We start from the raw sequence: 17344 nt of genomic DNA, 5'->3' as shown, positions 1-17344 counted from the left end.
ATCCTCACTCAATTCATTTACGAAGCCCATCTTAAGTACGCAAATATTTTTGCAGATAATTTAATTTTAATAACAAATAGGATTTATTATGTTTGATTATTGCATGATTTGTGTAAATAAAATACCCGATTGAATTAAAATTATAAATCGGTATATCTTCTTTAATTGATAGCTTTGTCATCGGAGTTTTATTGTTTGAAGTGATTACGAGTGGAAAATGGAAAATAGGTTTAATAATGAGGGTAATGATGCTCAAGAAACAGTTGATTCCAATGAACCGAGTGAATTAGGTATGTTAATTTTCTCAAAATATCTATTTAATGTATCATTGTTGTAATTGAATTTTAGGTTAGTTTCTCATAAACTAAGTAACAATAAGAATTCATTTCTTTTAAACGCATTATGTTATAAATCCATAATGTCGAACATTTACTTTGTAACTTCAAATTTTTTAACAATTTTTTTTTTATGCCAAAAACATATGAGTAGCTAAATAACGAATTTAGAATAATAGAAGTAAACGAAGGAAATGTTATTTTGTAGGACTAGCAATCGATGTAAGCTTAAATTTAAATGAGAATGTGAATATTAATGAAGATAATCAAGCGTCGTCGTCATCCTCCACTAGCGACTTTGATTTGAATTTACCAGCGTCGCATTCGGTACGTTTTTATCATTCGTTTTACATTAAGAACAAACGCTTAATAAACAACGTAATGTTTCATAGTATTTGGGTGCCAATTTAAAAGAGTTGAGAGGTCGAACGTTACTGGATGATGGTATATACTTGAATCTCCCGTTACTCATAAAAGAATCTATAATTTTATTTCCTGGACAAACCTTACCACTGACTGTATATAATACAAAAGTTATCGATATGCTTTCAAATTGTATCGAGAAAAACCGTACATTTGGCGTTGTCAATCGTAATGGCGTTAAATTAGCATCACTAGGCACAACGGCAGAAATATATGAATACACGCGTGCTAATCCTATAGAGGGATTTTGTGTAAAAGCGAAAGGAAGGCAGCGATTCCAGATTTTACAGACCAATCCAATTAATAATGTATCCTTCAAATATCAACTTGTATTATAAATAAATTGGTGTTTCATTTCTTATATTTTACATAAGTAATCGGTGTACATTTATAGGGTGGAGAAGTTACATTGGCAAATGTTAAAATATTGCCAGAAAAAATGCTTCCACATCCATTTATTGAATACAAATTAACATCGCTAGATAATCAAAGATTAGATCCGACTGACCGAGAGCATAGAATACTAGACAAAGTAGAAAGCGTGGAAGCTCTAATGACTCATTGGCCTGCTTGGATTTACAGGCAATACGATATATATAAATTGGCATTTAAGATCAGACAACAACTTCAATTTATAGAAACTAGTAATACTTTCATTATGATTATGAATTTTAAACGAATTGTATCGTATTACATTAGAAATCTAATAATTGCAATGTATTTTAATGAAATTTGTAGAAGGAAAATGTATACCTAGAGATCCAACGGAATTATCTTTTTGGGTCGCTGAAAATTTACCATTGAGCAACAATCAAAAAATTATACTATTAAAGTTTGACTGCGCTATTTCTCGATTACGATGGGAATTAAATTATCTAATAACAGTGAGTAACGTTCAATTAGCTTTTTTCAACCATCGGCTTAAAATTATGTTTACTCAAAATTGTAATTAATGTATGCTTTTTAACGTCGATTAAGGACCGAATAATTGTATGCAAAAATTGTGACAAATACATTGGAAGACCGTGTGACATAATCGTAATGAATAAAGAAGGCCCGCAAAGTACGTTTTGTAACGCAAATGGAGAAGTTCACGATACCATAACTTTATCTAAAGCCAAAAATCTTGTGCTTATAGGTTACCCTTCTTACCATTACAGCTGGTTCCCAGGGTAATTAACATATAAATTTATCATTTATAATAATCAAATATATCGATTGAAATATATTCAGAGATTTGTAACGTAATTAGATGAGCGAGTCTAAGATTAAGCATACATATTTTTGTTTTGTATAAAAAATCTATAAAATGCTAAAAAATAAGTTAATAATATAAATGGAACTTAGTATGCTTTTTCAACATGAAAATAATTATATGTACATATATATATATATATCTATTTTTTTTCTTTTTATAGCTACTATTGGACTGTTACAGTATGTGAAAGATGTAGATGTCACATGGGATGGCTATTTAAAACTAACAAAAAGAAGATTTTAAACCCTACATTCTTTTGGGGCTTAACGAGAAATGGTTTAAGATCCAAACACATATAAATGATACTCTGATAATTTAGTGTCAAAGCAATGTATTTAATACAATTATTAAATGATGTAATAAATTTAATAACGTATATGAAAGAAAAAAAAATTTTATGTTAAAATTTTTTAATTATCTAATTTTTCTTTCTTACTAAAAGTTATATGCAAAAATTAAACATTATATATATATATATATATATTTAAATGCTACTATAAATATCTTGGGTTCATCCATCTAAACAATTTATATTTTTAATAGAAAATAAAAATAAAAAAGTATACAAAGTATATGTAAAACCTTCATAGAAATGATATAATTTTAGCAACTAAAAATTGGCATTAAAGTAATTATTGAATAATATTTAGTATTATTGACGAATTCTTATATATTCTTGAAAAAATAATATATATTTAAATCAATTTAAAAAATTATCTAGTTATTTGTGAAATAATTAATCTGTTATTATTCTACATAGCCAATATTTCACAGAGGACTTTAAAAATGTTATTGAATAATAGATTAAAGGGACGTTTGAAGAAAACTATAAAAATTATTAAACATAAAGAAAGGAGGTAGTATGTATAAAAATTACTCGATTTTGTTTTAATATTTCATTTCGCATATTATATATTTTTCGATTATCTTAAATCAATTGTATCTATAATATAATCATATGTTCATTATGTACCTCAATCGTTTTTGCTCTTTATTTTCGCATGAGTGTATCATACCTTAATTGTGTTCAGAACGACCGTTTGCCGTACTCGATGCACAACACTAATACGGCCGTCGCAAGATTAATCAATTTAATCATTGTCGCAACGCATCAAACTATTATGCCGTTAAATATCGACACAACTCGTTCAATTACATCTTTACATGGGAGAATTGCAAATAAAGCTATCAATAATTTCAGCGTTTTAAGTCCCCGATAGCCGTCCGTCCATAGATTTTCCACTTAATTTTTTTTTCACATTTTTCTATTTTATTGTTCGCGTCAACAAGTGCAACATAGCACAGTACGGTCAATAGCATTTACGCTGATCATTGGGTTCTCATATTAATTTTTTTTATCGTGTTAATTTTCATTATTTATAAAACGTAGTCGCAAGCAAACTTTAATCGACTGATGATTTTACGTTGCATGTACATCCGAACGTTAAGTTCCTTATAGCAAATATAAGTTTCATATGTGGGACGTCGAATATATTCTTGCTCTTTATTTCTCTCTCTTTCTCTCTCTCTCTCTCTCTCTCTCTCTCTCTTACTCTTACTCTTACTCTTACTCTTACTCTTTTTAGCTTTTGATGATTCAATTATTTTTCCGTGTAAAATCTACAATTAAAATTTGTTTCAGAAAATAAACAATTTAGTAAGCACGAGTGTTGGAGTTTTAATGACATAATCGTCTGGATAGTCAGCAATTAATACAAATCTCTATTATTCATGATGTATAACTGGACTTTTCTTATTTTGTTGTTCACGCGTTTCAATATTGATTAAAATGTGACTTGATTACCATACATTTCAAATAGACATTGATATAATTATTATAATTTAATTTTTCAATTACGTTAAGTTTTAACAAAACAACAATTTCCACAAAGACAGTACCAGATACGATGTATTTATTCAGTTAAATAAGTTAGAGGCTCAAATGCGACAAACTGGCATCTCGTTTTCTATTATAAGCTTGTACATAGTCGATTGTAAGCAATTGAATTACACATAATTAGTTTACCAATTACTGATATATTTTAGAAATTTTACAATTTTTACAATTTATATAATTATCGAATTATAAAGCAAAATAATTCAATAGTATGAAGAATTTATTCACTTTTTGTTAATTTATTATAAATAACTTTAGGAAAATTGTAATCTCTATATACAAAAAGTATCTATGCTCAGCATTTTCATCAGAGCCTTCGAACTTTAATAACGCACACCTGCAAATTGCCCAAGAGAAAAGAAATTTATAAATTACATAGCTCTGTTGTTAATTAGTACGCTTTCTTCATCATTGTTGCAAGTATATTGCAGCAGTACTTGCATAATTTTTTTTTTTTTTTTTTTTTTTTTTTTTTTTTTTTACCATATACATATATTCCGGTCCCCTTTCAATACCAACTCTTTTTACGAGGAACGTCTTTTCAACCAATGACTAAATGCAATTTGCTTAATAAATCAAATTGTAAAAGCACAATGCTTAAATATGTATAGATATATCTGCATACATTTGTTAATTAATTTAATATGAAATCAATTTAGAATTGAGATGTTTTTCTAAAATTTTCTGTATAATTTTTATGTTGAAGATTGACATGATAATATCGGATATCGTGAAATAGTAAAGTAAAAGTTTTTTTTTTTTTTTTTTATCGATAACTCATATATTCTCTTTTTCAGTAAATATTAAATACTCATTGAATGCCGATAAAATATTACGGAATGGGGGGCGGGGGAGGGAGGGGAGGGCAGACATAGGCACAAGTCAGGGAAAACGTACGGTACGATATTGACTTATACTTCTTATTTTTTTTGCTGCTTTCCAGACTTTTGTCATATATTTTTCTTATATCAAAAAGCTGCACTCTTCGCCGTGCTAGTACTTTTTCCCCATTTATATTCGACACATCTATATATCTGAAACAAATAAATAAAATGAAAATCAGAAAATTTATTACTTCATAGTTTAACAGTATTTGATGGATGTCATTTATTATGGCAAACGGATTTATAAACGCCGTCGAGATTGTTATTTGTCATTCGTTATAAGGATTTATAGAGAGAGAAAAAAAATCTTTAAAGATTTCCTTGTAATATTATAATTTTGACTTGTTAAGTTACCATTTAAACAAACTAGTGACACTTTTGCTGTAATAACACCGACATTTTTTGTTAAAACTATTTAAGTGCTTAATATCGTACATTAATTAAGAATTCTGATCAATAGCATAATTTACAATAATTTAAAGAATAATAAACATCCAGAATTCTCCATTGAAGGTATTGCGCATTAAAATAACTTATACGAATTTTAAACTGTTTTTTTGTCAAGGTCACTATTATTTCCTATGCCATCACTTTTCTGTAACGATCAAACTTATTTGAATTTGTTCCTCGCACTTTTAACATTAAAGAAAATTAATGTCTTACTCTCGATTTCTGATCCCGCAGATATGAACTTTGTGTGCGCTTGAACAGCTGTGCTGGCTTGTTGGACATTTAGAGGGACGCTTGGTGTTGGTGCTCCAAAACCAGGTGGCGGTTGCATTGCCCAGTGCTGCGCCGGAGATGCACCCTGCTCCTAAAAAATTTTCATCCAACTTGTAATTTAATACTCTTCCGGAATCCCAAAAGATTATTCAAATTTATCGATTATCTTGTTGGCGATTAACTTACACTATACGTGCTTTTCAACCATTACCGCGATAAATATTATTTGACATTAACGTTAATATTGCATCGTAATAAGAATTCAGGATATCCTTAAGATGTGCAGTATGTTGTAAATATATCTTAGACGCGATTAAGCTAAATTGAAAATTTGAAATAATCTTTTAGTTAACCAATGAATTCACACAGTCTGCCTATGCACAGGAAATTTAATAATTCTTCATTTGACGCTTAGCGAGCGGCAATTTTCATAATATTTTTGTCACTTTTATCGCGTGCTAAGTTTTCATTATTATTAGATTTGATATTATAATTTTTTTATTACTTTTGCCGCGTTCCGGCAATGTCCATAAGTAATTTATAATAATAATATTAATAATAATAATAACAATAATAATAATAATAAATCAATGGGAGGTCAACTAAAGAAAGGAACCATTATTATTGGAAATCGGAATGTCAGAAAGCTTCAGCATGGTACTTTTAAATTTGCATTAGCCCTTGATTCCCTTTGGAAATGCAACGGATAAACTTTCAAGTACCTGCTGGGCATTGTGAGACACATTGTGTGAAGGGTGCGCATGAGGAAATTGCCATGTGCTGGTAGTACTCTGGAATGGAAGTAGCCGGGAACTCACTATGGCTGGATCAACCGGATTCAAGTCTGAAATTGATCCGAAGTTATTCCAGCCACCTTTTTGATACAGCGCCTGATGATGAAATTGCTGCTGCTGTGACTGCTGCTGTTGAGTACTTATTTCACACCAATCTTTTAGAGTGTAAATCGCGTCACTGGCACACTTGCCAACCCCTGTGAAAAAAATATTTATTTGTTTATAATTGAGCACATCGTAAAAATTGGCTTTCATTAAAAATTCACTACTTGTAAAAATGCACACGATATCAAATTTTAATTCAATGCTCAACGCTAATCTATAACGTCTATTATTCAATTAGTTTATACAAAAACTATTGCCTTCGCATTCCCTTGCATTTATTATGCTTACTTATTCTTGAATCCGTTATTATTTTAAATACGCTAATATTGGCTATATTATTTACAAAATTTAAGGCCCAAAACTTACTAAAGGTGATTGTGTATTAATTGAAAATTAGAGTATTATTAATCAAGTGATTGTAGTGTCGTGCTTTCAAGGATTGAATAAAGAAACAAAGCGAAGAGTAAAAGCAAATGAATTACCTTGGGAACTGAGGAGAGGATTTTGGTTTTGAAGAAACGAAGTTTGCGAAGTCTGTTGTCCTCCCGTGAATAAGACCCCGGACGAATGACTCACAAATGGCAGTATCTTACTACCTGTAGACATAAGTAAGTCTGTAACAGAAACGCCAGTCACATATGTAACGATGCGTTTTATTCGTATTGTTTGAATTAAGTAGGGGCATTTTAGCAGCGGCGAGCAAAATAATAATAATAAATAACACAATTAATAAATAAATTAAAAGAACAAACAAAGAGATTATGATATCGATCATGAGGAAGTTCATGATTTAGAAAAATTACAGCCGTTAAGTTTGTCTGTGATAAAGGGTTGTCAAGACACAAGAAAAAAAAAAAACAAAAAAAAGTTTTTCCAAATAATTCTCCAAATCATTCTATCAATTCACGAGCCGTTTTAATTTAATTTATAAAATATAAAATACAAAAGCACAAAGGCAATTAACTCGTAACAACAAATAAACACATGTACATGGACCAAGTACGGTGATTTAATTGCGATGTAAAATTGATACTCACAATATTCGATGCGAGTATCGGTATATGATGGTAAAAGAGGATGAACAGTTAATAAATAATTGGCTAACGCGTCGTTTGCGACAACGCGAACACTCGCCCAACCACCCAATTTCAACGCATCCACGGGCATGCACACGCACACAAGCACACGCTCGCGCCTACACGCATGCGCGAGAGAGCAAGTAGCACGGGATAAAGCGTAGCGAAAGGATTCCGATTGCAATAGCTACCTGTGAGTGTGTTGGCCGTGGGAGCCGGACGTGGAATCCCGAGGCCAAAAGAATTCATGTGGTTGGGTGTCGAGCTCGGGAAACCTGGTGGTGGCAGTCTGCTCCGCTGGCCCAGCGCGGCAACCGTCACAGAGCCCTGCACCGGACTCTGGGTACCGCCGTTCTGCTGCAGCAGCGTCTGCGGCAGCCGCGACAATAGGGAATGCGGTTGCTGCAGCACCTGTAGATTTTGTAGATGCTGCGCCTGCTGCTGCAAATGCGCCAGGTGAGTGACCTGCAACGTGTCGATAAATTTTTTAGTCGCAAATTCATCGTACCGCGAACGAGGGTAAATGAATTAACGGAAACATCAACAAACTGTTTCTTTATAACCAAACGTCTTGTTTTGACTCAAAATGATGCCGAGTTAATTCAAGCATGGGAGCATGGAAATATTACGGGCCGTGCTCAAATAAATTGGAATTATCGGCATTTACATTGTTTGGTTAAAATAATTAATATATTGAGTTAAAGCGTGTTTTTACAATTAAAAATTGTCGTAATTTTAATATTCGGAAAATCTAGCGTCGATTCGATAAATAAAAATTTTTTCAACTGCAACTTTAATCTCTTTGTTTATTAACATTGCATAGATTTTTTTTTAGATCCAAAACAATGTCGTCGTGTTCTCTTAAATTATGCTGTCATATAAATTATTAACATCCGCTGCAATTAAATTGTAATAACATATAGATTAATTAAATTATATTTCGAACAAAATTTTCGTTAAATAATTTTTAAAATGTAAAATGTGTATTACAAGAATGCTTATGTTGAAATAGATGTACATTAATTTTAAAACTTAACATAGAATATTAGTTTCCATTACAATTGAAAAAAAAATTCATATTTATTAATCTTCGCATTAGCTAATTTATTATGGTAGTAAAAGCGTACTTGTGTGAAATGGTGTGGACCGAGTCCAACGGATCCTTGCTGATGCTGTACCCTCGTCTGTTCCTCCCTCTCTCTCTGCTGCTGTTGTTGAAAAAGCCTCTGCTGTTGAATCTGTATTTCGTTCTCCATGAGTTCCGCCAAAGCTTTCTGCGTTTCGTGAAATGGATCGAAGCCTAATTCGTCATCCGCCTTCATTGTTTCCGAACCCCCTTGTTGTTGTTGCTGATGCTGCTGCTGCTGCTGCTGCTGTTGTTGTTGTTGTTGCTGCTGCTCTTGTTGTTTTTGCAACTCGCTCAACGTCGCGTGTCCGTTTTGCTTTATATAGTTACTGTTCTCCTGGTTCTGATTCGCCTGAAAAACATCGTATGGTAATGTCTATTATTTCGTTTGTCTTGTATGATAGTTTTTTTTTTTTTTTTTTTTTTTTTTTTTTTTTTTTTTTTTTTTTTTTTTTTTGGCGACCCATCAAACTTCGAACAATATGAAAACAAACGGTTCTCTAGCGCTTATTTTCGTCATTGTACATGCCAATATCCGTAATAGCCTGACTTGCAAAAAGTTGCGATACAAAGAACTCGCTATTGTATCGATTAAAATGAATAAAAATAATAAATCTCGTGCTCTAAATATATATTAATATTTTTTAAATTTATTAGTTTTAGAATTCGAGGGTGATGAAATTTCGTTCTTAAACGACATTTATTATTCATGTTGAAGGCGACTCGGGGGATGAAAAACTTTTTCTTTCTCATTCGAGAATGAAAGGAAAAAATAAATGCCTCCATCAGCCTCACCTGCATGGCTAACCTTTGCTGCAACGAGTTCTGCTGGAAGTCTGCCATAAATTTGGATGCGGGTGTATTGACAAGTAAGCTGGACGCTATACTACTCGCAGGATTGTCCGATATCGAGGAATTGAATTGGGCAACGCTCGTGTAAGTTTCCTCGGTATCGATGAAATCCTCGTTACTGAAGGATATTCGGGGCGACGGCGTGGGACTGGACTTTGGCGAAATGTGGAGAGACGAGCGCGAGAGCTCCGTCTGGAAGCCAAAGGCTGCTTGCCAATCTTCGCTTGAGTAAACCGTCGGCAAGGAGTCTGGAATCGGTGTGATACCCGAATTCGTCCAATCTACTCCCGTATTCGCTGAAAATAAAAGGTCGAACAAAGTTATCACGAGTATTCGCGAAGCACGAGCATTTAATGTTCAGTGATTATGATCGGATTGTTGGTTGAGTTTTACAAAATTCCACCTTTCGAAATTGACATTTACATAGGCGAATAATAACGTTAGATCAATCGAGTATTAAGTACCGCAAGATATATCACATTTCTTTCGCCACAAATGTTGTGTATTGTATAAGATATATATATATAATTACTATATTTGCCTGAATTTATTTTTTTTTATTATTTTTTTTTTTAACAAATTCTGGCCCTTCCGCACTACTGACCATCGTCAATTCATCTGCTGTATATATCAAAATGCTTTTCTAATTAAGAAATGAAATTTCATTCAATCGATTCGTACATTATTTTCATTAAATGTTATTCAACCAATTCTGATGTCTTTTTCATTCTACATGCTCATCTACCATTCGCGATAACGGAAAATTTTGAAACAATGGTAAATAAGGCTCTTATTCTAAAAAAATATTAGTAAAAATTAGTAAATGTATAATAAATTGAATTATTCAAATTCAAATTCAAATTCAAATTACACAAAATTATCAAAACCTTATGTTGTAATAAACATTTGCGAAAATTGAAATAATAATACAACGTAAAAGAGATTGTAAAACATTATAATTATAATTAGTTCATAATTCATAAAATTTGATAATACATTCTACTTACATTATTTATATCTCTATTGCTAACTGATTCTATATTATACATAAATATACAAAAGCAAAACGACACGTAAACTACCTGATAAATCAGCATTTATAAGATAATCATGCAAAAGCGTCATTAATAGTTGAAATATTTTTAACGTTTACTCTTCCATTGTAATTGATTAAGGATTTCTTCGATTACACATTTATATTTATTTTAATTTATTTATAAAGCAAAAATTTATTTTATACAAAGTATAATATATATAGATATATATATATATATATATATATATATATATATAATATAATATAATATAATATAAATATAATATAGTAGCGTAAGCACAATGGAACTCAATTATTTGCTTTTTAATCTAATTCATACATTAATTATATCGATTACTGATATTATATTTTCTGAAAAATATGACTCCATAATATTAAATACATTGCGTTAACTATCTAATTTTTTCAGGCATTTTAGTAGCAATCTTTAAATAATTATTACTCCTTACATTTTATTATTTAATCTAATTAATCTCGATATAATTTAAAAAATATAAATCCACACAAATTTATATTTACAACTTATTATATGTAGATTTTCAAGTATTGTACTAACATTATCCGTAATGACTTTTGATATATAAAATTTGTATCGTAAATTAACTTTTTTTATTATCTTATTATATAAATAAATTTTTAAAGTTTCATCATCTAGAAAAATATATAAATTTAAAACTAAAGGGTAAATACAATTATTGATCCTTTTATATACACAGAATCGCGCGAACAAGTGTTGAAATCTCTACAACGTAATTGATAATGTACTTTTCTAACAATGTATAAATATATATTGTTATGAAAAAATATATATTGTTTTAAATGAAAAATAAAATTCCAATCTACATTTAATTTAATATTATCAACACAGTGTCGTACAGTATTAATGAGTTTGTATACTCACAAATTTTGTTTACATTTTTGAACGCTAAATTAAGAGTCTCAAATATCAGTAATAACTTACCTAAATAAATAGTTTTTACATACGAAGTATGGATTTTAATTTTATCTTCAAAATTTTCTATTCTACAAATTTTATCTTCGAAATTCAACTGTAATTTGTAAGAAACCAAAATAATACCATAATTTGTCAAGAAATTTTAGTATTTACTTTAAACAAACTAAACAGACCGAAATTACTCCATCTAATATTTTGGCAAATACAATTTTAGTAATCGCCAAGTAAATATGGCGTCTTAAATAGATACACGCGCGCGCGCCCACACATGCAGGCAATACCCATGCGCATATAAACACAACATATATATATATATATATATATATATATATATACACTTAAAATTATGTATAGATTTTATTCACTTACAGGAATTTTATAGATTAATTGATTTAAGAAAACAATGACAAAATAAATCACGATGAATAAAAAATATTTAATATTATCTATTTACTTATATGTAGCAATACTTATGTTTATTTTGTATTATAAATATTGTATAAAAATATTTATATACAATTACTATTATAAGTTTTCTTAATAAGTAATAAATATTCATCATTATTTTTTTCTCGTGATCTTATGGATTTTGCATTAAGTTCTTTCTAAATCAATCTATTAATTTATAAATGAATAATCTATTAACATATAAGTTTAAGTATAATTTCACTCTTATTTTTGTATAATTAGAATCAATATCTAATTTTTCATATTTGTTTTTAGAAAATACTATTATTTTGTATCTCAAGACAACATATTTGGATCAATAAATTAATTAATTCTCAGAATCTAATTTTATGAATTCTATAGCTTATTTAATCTTATTTTTTCTTTTTTTTAATGTTTTAAAGTAACAAAATCTGTTGATATATAAAGTCAAATCATTAGAATATTAAATTTTTAAAAATATTTAATAGTATAAACTGGCAAATGTAAAAAGTTTGGAGGTTAGTTTTCCTATTTTGTAATTTTTTTTAAAAAACAATAGGCATAGTTAATATTAATGGCTTTCAATAAATATTACCCATTTTTACGCTCTCTAACTCTTATTTGCTAGTTAGTTTTTTTTTTGAAAGTATTATGAAAATTCTGTAGGAACAAGTAGCAACTGACTTTTAATTATATTACATACACACACACACACACACACACACACACACACACACACATACATACATATATATTTATATATTTATATATAGAATGTATAAAGATTGTGTATACCTGTATAAACATTTCTCCATTACACTTTATATATTGAAAGAATGATTAGTCAAGTTATTATTTTCATAATTTTTAATGTTTTTGAAAAGAAAGTCCACTGATGCAATGTAGTTATGGAATGTAAAGTAAAACTTATTCTAATGTTTTAAATAACTTACCTGCTTGTGTTGTTGGAGGTGTGGTTGTCGTTGTAGTAGGAATTTTTTGGAAGGTGTTTGAACTAAAGAAACTGTTATTATCAGATCGAAAGATAGATCTGTGATTGATTTGTTGAACTGGAGCACCATTGATACTATTCGTGGAATGTAATCCGGGAGGTGGTTGCTGACTAATGCCTTGTGATGAATTTGTACTGACTGGCGAAGAACCTAAACAACGATAAATACTTTCTACACTACAAAATGATCATAGATTGTTATTAATCATTTTCTCACAATGCCAGAATAAACAGCTGATTATAAACACGATTATTCATTAATTTTTAATTAAAACAATATTAAAGTTAAGCACGTATAAAAGATTACTTTCAAATTAATAAATAATGTATCATCAATGCATAGAATAAAAAAAGCATGCATTTTATAATTTTTGCATTGATATAAACGTTATGTTTTAACGTAAATTTTCCTAGTCATTACTAATTTCTGTGTTGTTAATATTGTTTCTTACCTTCAGTGCTGATCATTATTTCTTAAAAATGAAAAGAAAAAACACTAACCATTGAGAAACTCTCTTTATTTTGGCATATATAAATTGTTAATGTATTCCATGTGCATGAGTTCCAAGCATTTGTCAAGTTCGTTTTTAACACAAAATCACAGCAAAGTTAATATCAGCAGTTGATATTATAATAAATTCTTTCAACTCTATAAACAAAATCTTTCTTGACGACTTGTTTCAAATTCATCTTTGAAAGTACACAGCGATAACGGAAACGATTTGCTATTTTAGCGGATTGACGTTTTTGATAAATATAACGATGTAACAAAAGTACTTTTCTTAAAATGTGATAGTACAATTAGTACCACTAATTGCTTCTCAAAAGTCAAATTTTAAAGGAGATACTCCAAATCCAATAGACCAGCAGTGCCAATAAGACTACAATGATTCTGATGAACTCACCTAAAATAGCTGTGCTATTAGTCTCTTCACTTGACTCAGCTAAACGCTCCACTTGGTGGTTCGTATTTGAGTCCTCAGAGCTAGAGATTGTACTTGCCGGAGTACCAGCTTCTCTCTGAGGCTCATCATTCTCAGAATGACATTGCTCTCCGTTTTGTACAATCCCATTCACCTTATCCATCTGCTGCACTAATTTCGATCCTTTATTATTCTGCATAGTCTGTTGTTGGGTTGGCTGGTCGACCTTTAATCTAGCAGCACTCAATTTTTGCACCAGCACTTCAGCACTCGTTGCCGTTGTCGTCGTAGTCACTGTCGAATCATTTACAAGGCTTGAGATTTCCTTCTGGCCGTTCACTTGAGGTTGCACGGTACTACTACCATGCGTCGTGATGTTGGAATTGGATTCCGATCGCGACGTCAGCCTCGTATTGCTGTGTTTTTCCTTGTTCTGCGAATTTTTGTGCTTATTCCGTGCCGCCTGAGCTTTGCTCTCACTGGTGCTCTTCCCTCGTCGCGAACTTACGACACTTTCCCCTTTGTTATTATTATTATGCTTCTGTGACGCAGGTGTGGAATTATTTTGTACAACGATGCCATTCGTACCATTCTCAAGATTCGTCACATTGTTCAGCTGCGTAGAAGCTTGCGTGGGCGAGGATTCTTTCAAATTCGATTGCGTCTCTACAATTACAATATTATTATATTATAAATTTTGCTTATTAAAAGAATTTAATTATTAAATGGAATCTTATATGGCCAAAACGGAAAATCGGTTTTATAACAAACCTTTCGTTTGACCCGGTTGTAACGATGGCCAAGCTTCTTTGGCTTGTGAATTTGGACCATTGTCCCGTGTACCACCTCCGGTAACTGGTGGTGAGGGTGTCGGTTTTCTAAAATAATAATTTTTATATTTTTTATCAATTTAATGGCAAAACATACATTTTCTAATACGTAAATCAATTGTGGTAAAGCAAGTTTTGTTCGAGATAATTTTATAAAAGATTTTTAAATAAATTGTATAATTACAATTAAATTTTTAATAATCAATTTGAACGCTTAAAATATATGTCTAAAATATAGACTCCTTCTCACTCACCGCTGGGATGTACTGTTAATATGTAAAGATTGCACAAGTTTCCTTTCATATTCCTGATGTTTACCCTGATGCATCTCCTCTTTAGTAAATGATGCTTCCTGGTCTCCAAGGTCATGTAAATACATGCAGTCAGGCTTTGGACAACTCTGATTTCGCATAAAATGCGAACAGTACTTTGTGGTACCAAGGGATGTTTTTATTGTCCGACCATCCACAACTATATTATTTACAGCTTCTATCGCACGTAACGCATCTTCTTGACGCTATTTAGGAGTAATAAATTAATTTAAATAGTAATTCATCCAATTCATTATCAATATATATTCAATAAATAATTCCAAGACGTATGTTTTGATTAATTAAATAAATATATATACATTACTAGAACGTAAGAAATATACTATTACAAGATAGCGAATAGTTATTTTTAAGATAAATCATAGTCAAGTGAATATAAAATGATTTTTCAAACAACTTTAAAATAAATTCAATTGTATTTTCAAAGGATTATTTAAATTGTGCATAAAGGAATAAATACCTGATAAGTAACGTAGGCTGAAGCACTAGGACCTTGTGATCCTGCATACGAAGTACTCTGATTTATTACTACTTTGTGTATTTTTCCGAATTTTCCGAAATACTCGTTTTTTTTCAAGACCTAAATATTAATTAAAATATTATATTATCGTATTATTTGTAATTTTGTTTAAAAAGGGATAAATAAATATAACTGTCTTACATCAGCATCTGCCAATCGCATAGGTAATCCCACTACGAAAACAAGATTTTTCTGAACTACTCTTACATTTGCTAGGTGTTTGCGATTTTCAGTAACACGTTGCTTTCGCTGCTGATCTTTTAATCTTTTTTCCGCCTTCAACCTAAATTATAGAATAAAGTTTATTAAAGTTAAAAGTACGATGGTAAAGATGGTATTAGTATACTTAGTGCCTAGATTATATTAAGCATTACTTACCTAGATATTTCTTCTTTTGAAAGAGGTTTAAAATCAGCAGGATTTTCCGAGTAAGCTTTGCGACAGGCTGGACATAAACCATTTTCATCGGTTCGAATTCTATGCCAGCAAAACCGGCAAATTTGATAACCACAAGTACACGGAAAAAAATTTAAGTCGTCGACCTCCAGTGGTTCCATACACAAAGGACACTCGACCACTTCATCCCCACTCTGATTCAATACTGACATTCTATTTGTTTGTTAACTCTTTTTAATTAAGAAAAACAAACAAGCTACACCTTTCGAAATCTAAATATAATACAAAAACAAAATCACACTCACTTCATTATCACTATTAAAGTATAAAATATCCCAGATAGGAATTAAGTACAGATAATTAATTAATGATCTCGCACAAATGAGCAACTTTAGAAAACTGATAAACTGTCATATCGAATTTTTGAACAAAATCCTATCTAGGTTATAATAACTTCTATAATTTATTTATTATTTTTAACTCACTTCTGATTATGTACAAATTTCTTAATAGTGGCAAAGAAATCGTATCTAAACTTTTCTCCTACAAAATTGCCTTTTTCTGGTAATCTAAACATAAAATATAAATAAACATTAAATTCACATTAATATTATTAACTAAACACACTGAGATAAAAATTTATTAGTAATGAAGAAATTTGTTGATAGCTGTTAAATTTGGTTATGAAAATTATAAATAGTACACAGAATGGTTATGAACTTTTTAATTCATAACCATAAAAAATCATTTACCAAACACGAAAACTCATTATTGACATTTTTGTAGGTAAAAAATTCCTTGAATAAATTATACAAGTGTCACTCAATGACATTAAGGGCTATGTGTCTTATAATTAGCACTAGATGAAAAGAAATTTGAATTTTCTGCATTGATGAATAAAAATAAATACGAATAAAATATGGTATTTGTATTAATAGATAACTCGCATTTACTACCTTTTCAACAAATTTCTCCAGCACAAATAACTTCTTATTCCCAGTGCACCTCGCAATCATATCTGCATGGTACATCTGTCTGTGTTTGTAAACACCCGATAAAATGAATAAATGACAATTCGCCCTCAACCCGCGTAAAAAATGAAAAAAAACTTGAATGCACTCCGAATGCAAGAAAAAAAAGGGCAGAAAAAATCTAGCGACTCGCTACGAAATGGAACCTCGAATAATAAAAAAGAGAGAAGAATCTTGTCCGTCCGTCAACGTAAATAAAACGAACTACAAAATCTTCGGCTCGTCATTAGTATCGTGCGAGAAAAAGTGTCACACATTCGCGACGATTTGTGATAAAACGAGAAAACGAACATGAAAGTGCGAGACAGAAACAGAGACACGAGAGAGAGAGAGAGAGAGAGAGAGAGTGAGTTTGACGATGGGGGAGGGGGGGGGGGGGGAGGGAA

The 17344-nt window shown here is 30.6% G+C and overlaps 2 protein-coding genes across 2 annotated transcripts; one reads left to right on the top strand and one right to left on the bottom strand.

Moving 5' to 3' along the window:
• Positions 1-217: 217 nt before the first annotated feature.
• Positions 218-2337, top strand: ohgt (E3 ubiquitin ligase component cereblon). The gene is made up of 7 exons (XM_011499342.1): positions 218-290; positions 544-662; positions 728-1066; positions 1153-1402; positions 1497-1642; positions 1737-1930; positions 2177-2337. Exons 1-7 carry the CDS (start codon positions 218-220, stop codon positions 2313-2315), a joined length of 1260 nt encoding a protein of 419 aa, XP_011497644.1. The 3' UTR covers positions 2316-2337.
• A 2539-nt stretch (positions 2338-4876) lies between these two features.
• Cnot4 (CCR4-NOT transcription complex subunit 4) lies at positions 4877-16193 on the bottom strand. Its single transcript, XM_011499089.1, has 14 exons — positions 15910-16193; positions 15673-15814; positions 15472-15591; positions 14934-15196; positions 14621-14727; positions 13832-14515; positions 12868-13077; positions 9417-9769; positions 8623-8973; positions 7687-7960; positions 6902-7033; positions 6243-6511; positions 5461-5611; positions 4877-4947 (listed from the first exon to the last, which is right to left on the bottom strand). The coding sequence occupies exons 1-14, from the start codon at positions 16137-16139 to the stop codon at positions 4940-4942; spliced, it is 3294 nt and encodes a 1097-aa protein (XP_011497391.1). The 5' UTR covers positions 16140-16193; the 3' UTR covers positions 4877-4939.
• Positions 16194-17344: the final 1151 nt, after the last annotated feature.

Source organism: Ceratosolen solmsi, unplaced genomic scaffold, assembly GCF_000503995.2.
Source record: "Ceratosolen solmsi marchali unplaced genomic scaffold, CerSol_1.0 scaffold2, whole genome shotgun sequence".
In the NCBI taxonomy this organism is placed as follows: domain Eukaryota; kingdom Metazoa; phylum Arthropoda; class Insecta; order Hymenoptera; family Agaonidae; genus Ceratosolen; species Ceratosolen solmsi.
Note: the sequence above shows the minus strand (reverse complement) of the source record. Positions and strands in the feature narration are given on the sequence as shown.

Bases quoted from the DNA above. Each gene is read 5' to 3' on its own strand.
- ohgt (XM_011499342.1), top strand. From the start codon at position 218: ATGGAAAATAGGTTTAATAATGAGGGTAATGATGCTCAAGAAACAGTT. The intron at 663-727 runs GTACGTTTTTAT...AATGTTTCATAG, and splicing joins ATTTACCAGCGTCGCATTCG to TATTTGGGTGCCAATTTAAA. The intron at 1,931-2,176 runs GTAATTAACATA...TTCTTTTTATAG, and splicing joins CATTACAGCTGGTTCCCAGG to CTACTATTGGACTGTTACAG.
- Cnot4 (XM_011499089.1), bottom strand. From the start codon at position 16,139: ATGTCAGTATTGAATCAGAGTGGGGATGAAGTGGTCGAGTGTCCTTTG. The intron at 8,974-9,416 runs GTGAGGCTGATG...GATGTTTTTCAG, and splicing joins AGCAAAGGTTAGCCATGCAG to GCGAATCAGAACCAGGAGAA. The intron at 5,612-6,242 runs GTACTTGAAAGT...AAAATTTTTTAG, and splicing joins TGTCTCACAATGCCCAGCAG to GAGCAGGGTGCATCTCCGGC.